General features: G+C 43.4%; 1 protein-coding gene across 1 annotated transcript in view; it reads left to right on the plus strand.

Moving 5' to 3' along the window:
* LOC126295344 (pleckstrin homology domain-containing family M member 2) overlaps nt 1-12,317 on the plus strand; it is a 260,206-nt gene that overhangs the window by 129,254 nt on the left and 118,635 nt on the right. Inside the window, exons 12-13 of the mRNA XM_049987814.1 lie at nt 1,915-2,076; nt 10,793-11,059. Coding sequence (XP_049843771.1) covers nt 1,915-2,076; nt 10,793-11,059 — 429 coding nt within the window. The remainder of the gene's footprint in view (nt 1-1,914; nt 2,077-10,792; nt 11,060-12,317) is intronic.

Here is a 12,317-nt window from a genome sequence, read left to right on the forward strand (position 1 = left end):
TACTCTGCAAGCCACCCAATGGTATGTGGCGGAGGGCACTTTACATGCCACTGTCATTACCTCCCTTTCCTGTTCCAGTCGCGTATGGTCCGCAGGAAGAACGACTGCCGGAAAACCTCCGTACGCGCTCGAATCTCTCTAATTTTACATTCGTGATCTCCTCGAGAGGTATAAGTAGGGGAAAGCAATATATTCGATACCTCATCCAGAAACGCACCCTCTCGAAACGTGGACAGCGAGCTACACTGCAATGCAGAGCACCTCTCTTGCAGAGTCTGGCACTCTAGTTTGCTAAACGTCTCCGTAGTGCTATCACGCTTACCAAATAACCCTGTGACGAAACGCGCCGCTCTTCTTTGGATCTTCTCTATCTCCTCTGTCAACCCGACCTGGTACGGATCACACACTGATGAGCAATACTTAAGTATAGGTCGAACAAGTGTTTTGTAAACCACCTCCTTTGTTGATGGACTACATTTTCTAAGGACTCTCCCAATGAATATCAACCTGGCACCCGCCTTACCAACAATTAATTTTATATGATTATTCCACTTTAAATCGTTCCGCACGCATACTCCCAGATATTTTACAGACGCAACTGCTACCAATGTTTGTTTCGCTATCATATAATCGCACAATAAAGGACCCTTCTTTGTATGTATTCGCAATACATTACATTTGTCTATGTTAAGGGTCAGTTGCCACTCCCTGCACCAAGTGCCTATCCGTTGTAGATCTTCCTGCATTTCGCTGCACTTTTCTAATGCTGCAACTTCTCTGTATACTACAGCATCATCCACGAAAAGCGGCATGGAACTTCAGACACTATCTACTAGGTCATTTATATATACAGTAGAGCGTCAATTATCCGAACGTCAGTCAACCGAACGACTGCTTAACCGAACTGTGTATTCACTCGCACCTGTAACTCTCCCACCCTACCGTCAATCATCCCCCTCACTCCCAAACCAAGTTTCCCACAGTAGTCGCTCCACTGGGCCACCACTGGCGGAACATTGCTTCTGATGGGGCCTTCACGAGGCGCTGTTGAACGGCCGAGCCGGCAGTCGCTGTGTTTCAACGAACGGCTGTGGCAGTAGAAGTAGCGGCAGTATCAAAGCTGTTCACAGCAACAGCTGCGCCAGCTTAGAGCTGAGGCGTGCCGCTCCGCGCAGTTTGAAGGATTGCGCGCCCCCCGAGAAGAGCAAAGAGTCACCTTCTGTTCTCTGTTACGACCACGTGTGTGCTGCTGCTTGAAGACGTGAACTTGACGATAGAAAATGCTTAAACATAAACGTGTTGTCCTTTCTGTGAGGGACAAGTACGAGATTATTAAAAGGTTAGAAGAAGGTGAATCTGCAACCACTTTATCCAATAAGTACAAGGTGGGGAAGTCGACAATTAAGGATATGAAAAAACAAAAGAGATGCCTGTTGTTATGAATAAATTTGCTGTACAGTACTTCTTTTTGGCAAATAAACATGTATAGTTCGATTATCCGAACAAGCCAGTTTTCCAAACACCCGTGTCCCCCAATTACTTCGGATAATCGATGATCTACTGTATTGTGAAAAGCAATGGTCCCATAACACTGCCCTGTGGCACACCAGAGGTTACTTTACTGTCTGTAGACGTCTCTCTATTGATAACATGCTGCGTTCCGTTTGCTAAAAACTCTTCAATCCAGCCACACAGCTGTTCTAATATTCCGAAGGCTCTTACTTTGTTTATCGGGCGACAGTGCAGAACTGTATCGAATGCCTTCCGGAAGTCGAGGAAGTAGCGAAAGGGTTAAACTAGCTGCACTCCTACTCCAGCACGAGAGGTTTACAGTGTGTCGTATATGTGTTGCTCGTACTGCCAGATGCGTTGCACCTGTAGTTTCTGTTTGCGAGCTGGCGGCTGTGCTTGCAGGTGTACAAGGTGAGCAGCTCCTACTGGTCTCCGGACGGGGCAGGCCCCCGCCCGCTGCTGCTGCTGCTCACCGACTGGGGCGTCTACGTGTGCGGCCTCAGAGCCAACCTGACCTACTGTGCCGTGCTTGCTCTTGCCTACAGGGACTTGCACACAGTTATTGTAAGTGCTTCAATTTGCCTCGTGTATTAGTCTTTTAGCTTTATTCGACTTGTATTACTTTTCAATTGTACAGTCTATAATTACTGTGAAGTGCAACCGTCTCGTACAGCTCGATGTGCTGTGTGCCTTCTTAACCCACTAGCGTATGGTGGCTTGTAACAGATCACTTTAATAGGGCTCTGCTTTACCAGTTGCTCTAATCTTAGTTCACATGCATTGTCAATTTATGGCAGGAGCCATTGTGAGTGGGCAAAGTTGGCTTTTATTTTCAGTGTGTTAGTAGCATATGTGAAGCCTTGTCTGTATGAAACTGAAAGAATACACCAGCTGCATGGAGAAAGTGATTTAAATGGTATTGGTGAAGAAATAGACTTTGAAAACAGTGATTTTACATCTGCCTCCAGTGATATATAATATATATATTAAAAACAAAGATTCCAAGACTTACCAAGCAGGAAAGCGCCGGCAGACAGGCACATGAACAAAACACACAAACACACACACAGAATTACTAGCTTTCGCAACCGATGGTTGCTTCTTCAGGAAGGAGAGGGAAAGACGAAAGGATGTGGGTTTTAAGGGAGAGGGTAAGGAGTCATTCCAATTCCGGGAGCGGAAAGACTTCCCTTAGGGGAAAAAAAAGGACAGGTGTACACTCGCACGCGCACACACACACACACACACACACACACACACACACACACACACACACACACACACACATCCATCCGCACATACACAGACACAAGCAGACATATTTTAAGGCAAAGAGTAAGGGCAGAGATGTCAGTCGAGGCGGAAGTACAGAGGCAAAGAAGTTGTTGAAAGACAGGTGAGGTATGAGCGGCGGCAACTTGAAATTAGCGGAGGTTGAGGCCTGGCGGATATCGAGAAGAGAGGATATACTGAAGGGCGAGTTCCCATCTCCGGAGTTCGCATAGGTTGGTGTTGGTGGGAAGTGTCCAGATAACTCGGACGGTGTAACACTGTGCCAAGATGTGCTGGCCGTGCATCAAGGCATGTTTAGCCACAGGGTGATCCTCATTACCAACAAACACTGTCTGCCTGTGTCCATTCATGCGAATGGACAGTTTGTTGCTGGTCATTCCCACATAGAAAGCGTCACAGTGCAGGCAGGTCAGTTGGTAAATCACGTGGGTGCTTTGACACGTGGCTCTCCCTTTGATCGTGTACACCTTCCGGGTTACAGGACTGGAGTAGGTGGTGGTGGGAGGGTGCATAGGACAGGTTTTACACCGGGGGCGGTTGCAAGGGTAGGAGCCAGAGGGTGGGGAAGGTGGTTTGGGGATTTCATAGGGATGAACCAAGAGGTTACGAAGGTTAGGTGGACGGTGGAAAGACACTCTTGGTGGAGTGGGGAGGATTTCATGAAGGATGGATCTCATTTCGGGGCAGGATTTTAGGAAGTCGTATCCCTGCTGGAGAGCCACATTCAAGGTCTGATCCAGTCCCGGGAAGTATTCTGTCACAAGTGGGGCACTTTTGGGGTTCTCTGAGAGGTTCTGGGTTTGAGGGGGTGAGGAAGTGGCTCTGGTTATCTCCTTCTGTACCAGGTTGGGAGGGTAGTTGCTGACGAAGCAGCCGCCAGTTGCAAAAGCTCAAAATTTTGTGTTTGTGTGTTATTTTATTGTGCCTGTCTACCGGCGCTTTCCCGCTTGGTAAGTCTTGGAATCTTTGTTTTTAATATATTTTTCCCATCTGGAAGTTTCTTTCTATTTTATAATTTACGGACAAAAAACTGCGGTGCGCAGATTAATTGTAGTGAGGTTGGTGCTGCTTTGCCTCTGACAGTAGCTGCCACTATAGTATAGCATTGTTGGGGCTCTGTGATATATCAATAGCATGCCGAAAGTGAAGTATTAACCACATGTTAACTTGTTGAAGAAGCAGGAAACATTGGAAACTGTGCAGAAAGTACGGCAGTGAGGGTCATATCTGTGACTGGCGAAAAAACAAACTGCAGATTCAAGTATTGAACGGTAATTGCCAGGAATTTGGTGGACAAAAGGCAAAGTATCTGGACTCCAAAAGAAGGCTCTACTGTTACGCCGACGGGATGTGTCAATACAGATGCACAGTGAGTAATGAAATGTGCTGGCTCAAAGCGTAGACTTTAGCCAAATAACTGGGCATCACCAGTTTCAAGGCTAGCTGAGGCTGGCCATTAAGATTTTTCAGTTGGAATGGTTTAGGCTTCCGGAGGAAAACTACCATCCCTCAGCGGCCTTCAGACATTACAAAGAAAAAATAGTGCATTTTCATTTCTACATGACATTAGTGGTGCAAACATTCCAATATATTATCACCCGTCGCGATCACACACCAGTCTATTTTGAGATGCCACTCGACACCACTGTGAATGGGAATGGGGAATCCAGTATCACGGTATGAATAGGTGCCAGTGAGAAGCAAAGATGTACAGTGATGTGTGTATCTGGGGATGGACAAAAGCTATAGGAAAACTATTCCAAAAATACCAGTGAAAGGTGTATTGGTGAGCGCAAATCCAAAAGAGTGGAAGGACATTGACCTTGTGTTTGACTGGATGATTCCTTAGCACCATTGCCCTGTTGCAGTACTGAATTTCTTTAACATGTTGGCCCTGGACAACTTCTGCAGGCAAAAAAATCTGACAAAATGCCTTAGAAGTTAGAAAAATGGGAAACTAACTTGATCATTATCCCTGGAGGCCTAACATCCAACCTGCAACCACTAAATGTGTGTGCAAGTTGACCATTCAAAGCTGCATTTAAACAGCAATACACGCAATGGATGGCCGATGAAAACTTCAGCTTCACTTAGAGTGGAAAAATCGAGTGGCCAGATTTGTTCCATATTTGTGGGGATGAAATGTGCGTGGGTATCCATTCTACTACCACTGGTGGAGAAATCTTTCAAAAAACGTGATATCACAAATGTGGACCGAACAGAAGAAAATGCTCTGCAAAGATGGCATCAACAACAATGTTTCTTCTGCTTGTGATGATGGTAAAAGTGATGATAAATAGAATCAGTATATTAGAATAATTGTTTTGTAAATAAAACACAAATTAAACACAATCTCTTTAAGGAGAAGTGAAAAGAACTGTTCCAGCAAACATTTCATGCCCTTTCTTTTTTAATGTTAATGGGACTGCTATAGCATAATATGTTCTTCAGTTGGCATTAACGAGGGAAGAGTGGAAAGTAATGCACAATAAGTTTATTACCAAAAAGTTCAACATGTAACAAAACAAAAAAAATCACAAATGAACATTTCTCCTACTTTTCTACATAGTCATCAACGTTCTCAACATATTATTCCCATTGTGCTATTAGTTTCAATATTCTCTGTTCATAGAAGTCTGTTTGGTTGGAATATAGCTATCTGCAGACTGTTGATTTCAGTTCTGCATCAGTCGCAAAGTGTTGGCTGGCCAGGTATTTCTTTGAGGGACCAAACAGATGAAAACCCAAAAGTGCAAGGCCCCGACTATGTGGTGGATGCTGGAGTACCTCCCACCCATCTTGGTGATTTTCTCACGAGCAGGAGCAGCAATGTGGGGGCAAGCAGTGTCACAAAGTAGTTTGCCACCATCAGAGTTAATGTGACGTTTGTCTCAAAGAACACGTCGCAACTTAACCAAAGTTTTAATGTAGTCTGCCACATTCACAGTGGTCCAATGCTCAGTGAAGTCCACCAGTAACACGCTATGCATATCGCATAACACTGCTGCGAGCACTTTCCTAGCAGGTTGAGTCAGCTTAATTTTCTCCTACTGGGGAACGAGCATGCTTCCGCCCTGTACGCGCCCGCTCTGTTTATGGCGTGTAGTGGTATGTCCACAACTCATCACCATTGATGAGTCCTTTCAGAAAGTTGTACCCTTCTGCGGCTTAATGCATTAAGCTTGTCACGATTCGCTGGCCCTTGTGGTTGTCTGTCGGGTTCTGAGGCGCCCAGAGAGCACTAACTTAACAAAATTTCAAAGTGTCACGAACAGTATCGTACACTGCATCGTAGGATATGTAGAACTGCTGCAATGAAGTTTGTTGTTGCACACACTGGTCATTCAGAATTGTTATATCAATGAATCTGTCATTGTATGTGTTTGCAACTGATACCGGGCACATGGAATGTGGTGAATCACAAAGATTCACACGACCTCCTTGGAAAAATGTGCACCTCCTGTAGACATTGTTACAGTGCGTATAGTAATCCGCATACACACCAAGTGTGCTCTGTGAATTTCATTCGGTTATGCTCTTTTGTCCACAGATAGCGAACTACTCTTCGCTTCTCTTCACAAGCTGGTGATTGATGACGGAAACCTGCATGCTGTGCTTGTTTCGTAGTTCAGGCTTCTCTTGCTAGAGCTGCACATGAAAACAAAAACGTTCTGTAGCACAAACTTCAAACTATATCATCGTGAAATTTTGATGTTTCAGCTGCAATAACAGGGGAGAAAAAAAATTGTTGCGTGTCACTTTCGAGTCCTCCCTCATATATTTGTGATAGACATAATTAAAATCGTAATGAAAGCAACTCGGACATCACAGTTGTGTCGCTCAGTTATCTGTGCACTGCAGGTTATTTTCTCTTTGCCTAAGCTGTGTTCACATTAATGGGAAATGTATTGCTGGTTTTTGTTAGTGGGCTGCTTTTTTAAACATTTCCATTAAGTTAAATAGATGAAAGGCTGATGTTGAGACTAAGAAGTGAAATGGAAGATGTCATTTTAACACATATATACACGCCAATAAACCAGCACACTAATGAGGAAGTAGAGGAATATTATCAGAAGATTGAAGAAATTATGGATTAAGAAAAAAAGAAATGCCTGGATCGTTGTAATGAGGAGTTTGAATGCAGTGGTAGGAGAGGGAGAAGAAGAGGGAGTGGTTAGAAGATTTGGATTGGGAAACAGGAATGACAGGAGGAAAACGGTGGTCAATTTCTGAAGAGATCAGTTGTGATTGGAAACACATTGTGTGAGCATCACAGAAGATAGGATATACATAAATATCTAGGCTGAAAGACAACAGATAACAAATTGATGATATTGTATGCTTAAAGGATGCCGGAGCATATCCTGGAACAGATATAAATTCGGATCACAACTTGGTGGTGGCAGACGTGCAAATGAGGGTGAAAGGAGTGACAGGAAGAAAACCAAGAGAGAAATTTGACCTAGAAAGACTAAAGGAAAAAGGTAAGGATGCTGAGCTGGAAAACATATTTATGTCAAAATTGGATGGAGGGTCCTATGAGGAGAGTGCAAATAGAAATGGAAGAGTGGCAGGCAAAACCATAAGGAATATTCAGACGTAATAGTAGGGGTGAAGTAGTTCGTAAGGCTAAGGAAAGAATGGGTAACAAAGACAAGCTGGATATGATGATTGAAACAAGATAATGGAAGACAGTAGGAACTGAAAAAGAGAAAAGAATGTACAGAATACTGAATAATGAATTAAGCAGAGAAACAGAACAGGCAATGAAGATGTAGGTGAAAGAGATGACAAAGAAATAGAGAAACTAGAAACAGGAAGGAAAATACAAAATGCTGGGTAGATAAGGTTCTGACCTAGTCTTGGAAGCAAAGAAAAGCAGTAAGAGTATGTGAATAGAAAGAAGTGATGGTACTACGGTTCATAAACTGTAGGAAGTTTTGGGAAAGTGTCAGGAATATGTAGAGTACCTATACGAGGCTGATCAAAAACCAAATGGTATTGAATTAGAATAGGAGACAAGAGTTGCAGAAGAGGAAAAAGGATTCTGCACCTTGGAAGGAGAAGTAGAAGTAGAAGTAGAAAGAGCTTTAAGAGATGTGAAGAATCACGGAGTAAGTGGAATTGACGGATTACCAGCAGAGTTGCTCAAGAGCCTTGGAAGTAGTGGTGTCAAATAGCTAACTCATCTATTTAATAATCTTATGAATGAAAATGAATGGCAGGATGACTTTCTCTCTGTAGTAATGACCTGATTGAGAAGAAAAGCAATGCAAAGAAATGTGAGGGTTTTAGATCCGTAAGTTTGATTTCTCTTGCAGCAAAAGTTCTATGCGGGTGATAAAGGACTTTGTGGAAGACTGGAAAAAACTATTGCAGAGGAACAGTAATGGATTTAGAAGTGGAAAAGCTCCAAGAGACGCAGTTGGACTACTGAGAATTATAGGTGAAAGATACAGTGAAAAGGGGCTCTTTTTTTCGAGCAGCAAAAAATCCGCGGCGGCGTTAGCAGATGCGGAAACGAATAGTCCCGGTGGGGATGTGCTTACGTGTTTTGCGCTCGACGCGACGCACGGAACACATATATCACATAAGGCAGGGAGACCACTGAAGTCGGCAGAAATAAAACCGTTCCAGCAACGCGAAGTTGCAAGAGTGCAGAATCACGGTCTGGAGCTGAGAAGTCCGTGGAGTACCTCGGGAAAAGTGCTACAGAGACCCTTGCAATGATTCGACAAGTGTTTGGGGGGCAAAGCACGAGCCTGGGCTCACCAAGACCCAAAAAAGCGAGACAGGTGAAGAGCAAAGTGAAGAGCATGATGGTTGTTTTCTTTGATACTGAGGGACTTGTGCACAAAACTTCGTCCCACCCGATCAAACAGTGAATTTCGCGTAGTACTGTGAGGTTTGCACCGGCTCCTTAAAAATGTGCGGTGACGACGGCCCGAACTTTGGCGTCGAGGGAACTGGCTGCTGCATCATGACAACACACCCTGCCACAAGTCCTTGCTCACCGGGACCTTTTTGGCAAAAAACGACACGGCAGTTGTACCCCACCCACCGTAATTGCCAGATTTGGCACCTTGCGACTTCGCGGTGTTCCCAAAACAGAAACTTGAGTCGAAAGGCCATCGGTTTGATACTCTAGAGAGGATTTGAGAAGCATCATTGACGGTGATAAACACCGTCAAAGAACAGGACTTCCAGAAAACGTTTGACCAGTGGCAAAAGTGCTGGGACCAGTGTGTATGTATGCATGAGAACTACTTAGACAGTGATGGTCCAAAGACAAATATAAATTGAGCATGTATACAGCCTAAGCTGTCCAGTTAAACCACCCATTTTGATGATTATTTCTTCACGCACCACATTTATCTACCTGGAGGAAGGACTACACGTACTGGTTTTCCACGTATGTGGTCTTGATAGAAAATCATTTTAACACTTTCAATATCTTGCTTATTAAGAAGAATGTCCAACATTTACCTGTGATACTATTCTTTTATGTGATTTAAAACTACTACTCCTAAATTATATATTTCCAGATTCTTGGAATGTTTAGTATTTTTGCCTTATATTTTTAATGACTGTTAGGTTTCATTAGGATGAACGTCAACAAAAGCAAAACAAGGATTATGGAATGTAGTCGAATTAAGTTGGGTGATGCTGAGGGACTTAGATTAGGGAATGAGACACTTAAAGCAGTAAAGTAGTTTTGCTATTTGGGGAGCAAAACAACTGATGATGGTCGTAGTAGAGAGGATATAAAATGTAGACTGCCAATGGCAAGGAAAGCATTTTTGAAGAAGAGAAATTTGTTAACATCGAGTATTGATTTAAGTGTCAGGAAGTCGTTTCTGAAAGTATTTGTATGGAGTGTAGCCATGTATGGAAGTGAAACATGGACGATAAATAGTTTGGACAAGAAGAGAATATAAGCTTTCGAAATGTGGTGCTACAGAAGAATGCTGAAGATTAGATGGGTAGATCACATAACTAATGAGGAGGTATTGAATAGGATTGGGGAGAAGAGGAGTTTGTGGCACAACTTGACTAGAAGAAGGGATCGGTTGGTAGGACATGTTCTGAGGCATCAAGGGATTACCAATTTAGTATTGGAGGGCAGCTTGGAGGGTAAAAATCGTAGAGGGAGACCAAGAGATGAATACACTAAGCAGATTCAGAAGGATGTAGGTTGGAGTAGGTACTGGGAGATGAAGAAGCTTGCACAGGATAGAGTAGCATAGAGAGTTGCATCAAACAAGTCTCAGGACTGAAGACAACAACAACAACAACAAGGTTTTGCAAAAAATATGTTTACCAAATCCAAAATAATTTATATACCATTATATTTTTAGTAATGAAAAACTAAAAACCTTAAGCTGTAATTATAAATTTCTTTCACATGATATAATTTTTTGCGTTCATATCTCTTTTTATTGGCCTCCTTTCAGCAATGGCAGGACTGATAATTTTTGATTATACATTCATTACAGAATCACTGTCTTTGGTTTCTGATCTTATAACAAAAAAAAAAAGCAAAAAAAGTTTCGTTGTCCAGAAAATGAACAGAATGCAGACAGTTGTTTTGGCAAAGGCCATCCCATAATATTTCTGCAGCATTGTTAATGACAAAAGTGTTGCAGTTGTACATATCTGTAAAATATGGAAATATGGCCTGTGTAAACACAGCTTAAAAACTGAGAGGTGTTGGAGAGACTGAAGTAGTAGAGAGGCCTTTGTACCAAGCAGACATCTGCAAGTGATGGGAAACTATGCACGACAACAATGACAACGATTTCAGCGGGTGTTTTTGTCAAACGAGAATAAATATTTATTTCTTAACAATGTTACAGCATTTCTAATTACGTACCACAACAAAAATAAGTTAATTATCTAATAATTATTCTTCTTAGATATAACATTACCATCTTTCTGAACATAATACACCAGAAAAGCAATGTTATAGCTTGTTTGACATTTGCAGGCGGGCCCGCGGCTGCAGACGTTGATTCTGGTTCCGGATCCTGTGACACACCCACTGCCGCCACTAGCCCTGGCGACGCCAGATGGCGACTGCGCACGCTCGCTGCTCTGCCACCTGGACGTGGCGGCGCGCCGGTCGTCCGCCTCGCAGAAGGTCCCTGGTGGCCCCAGGGCGCGGCTGCTGCTCCCGGTGCGGGGCGGACCGACGGCTCCGGCAGTTGCGGAGGTGTCGGCGGACGACATGGCACGCCTCAAGGCTCAGTTGGACGTGAGTGTCGTGGAGGCTCCCCGCCGCGTCACGGGTCGTCCCCGGTCAGAGGGTAGTGTGCGGAAAGTTCCGAAAGTCCCGGAGAAAGGGATGGGGTCAATAGATGACGAGGCGGGCTTGAACATGCCGCATCCAGATGGGGTGGCTGCGTTCCGCGAGTACTGCCGCCGCTGCGTCGTGCTATAGGTGCCAGGACAGGCCTTGGGGGGGGGGGGGGGGGGGGGGGGGAAGGGGGGGGGGGGATATGGGTGGGTTCGACTGCCAGTGTTGCGGAAAATGGCAGTGTCACAAAATGCCTGATAGGGCTCTGTGTGCATGTCGGGTAAAATCTGCCGTCGGACTGGTGCGAGGTGCTCGTGAATCCAAGTAGGGAATCTCAGTATGAATTTGCTGCCAATTTCATTTGTGTAGCGCTCTGTCTGTTCTGCTTTCTACAAGTTATTCGGCTGCTGTGCAGGGCTGGCTGTTTTTAGTATTCTGTCTTTGTGTAATTTTATGTGGAATCAGATCTGCAGCCTATCACAGTATTTGTGTGTTTACTGCGTGCAGTATTGTCGTTGACCTGTCGTGTGCATAGATTCCACTTCCTTCCTCTCTCTTTTTTCTTGTGTATAGTTTTGAGAAGAAAAGTCTGCTTATTGCTTGTAGCATTTTTTATACCAAAGAGGCAGTATTATTTTGGCAATCTGAGTTACTTGTTCCTCAATAATGGCAGTTAATATTCTATTGTTTGTAGTAATTGGTCGTTTGCTGACAAGCTGTCGGTTGAATGTTGTGGACACCCCAGGATAAAATGAGTCAGTTTTAGGACAGGCACTTTAAATGCATTTTTATTGATATTGTGAGATATTTACTTTTAGGACCAACTGAACATATTTTGAGGTACTTTTGTCCCTTAATCAAGGTATTACCCAATTCTTTCCTACGGACTGAGAAAATGTCAACATGTGTTTACCATAGTGTAAAATATGTTGAAAGGTAATTCAGATGACAACCGTATTTATACTTTATCCAACGCTGTTAAACTGAAGTATAACAAGTAATAATTACACCACTCCCAAATATAACATTTATTTTCAAGCTACATGTCCATCATGTTTAAACCCTGTATTTAACAATTTTGGTGTTTCATAGTATCAGCACTCATTGTGTGTGCTTGCTAAATCTTATCTATCACATTTAAATTCTTTCACATAGATTATTACAAATGACAGAAGTTGTAATCATATTGTAATTATTTTTTTTTAAAACTGTCATC

The sequence above is a fragment of the Schistocerca gregaria genome, chromosome 11 (assembly GCF_023897955.1).
Source record: "Schistocerca gregaria isolate iqSchGreg1 chromosome 11, iqSchGreg1.2, whole genome shotgun sequence".
In the NCBI taxonomy this organism is placed as follows: domain Eukaryota; kingdom Metazoa; phylum Arthropoda; class Insecta; order Orthoptera; family Acrididae; genus Schistocerca; species Schistocerca gregaria.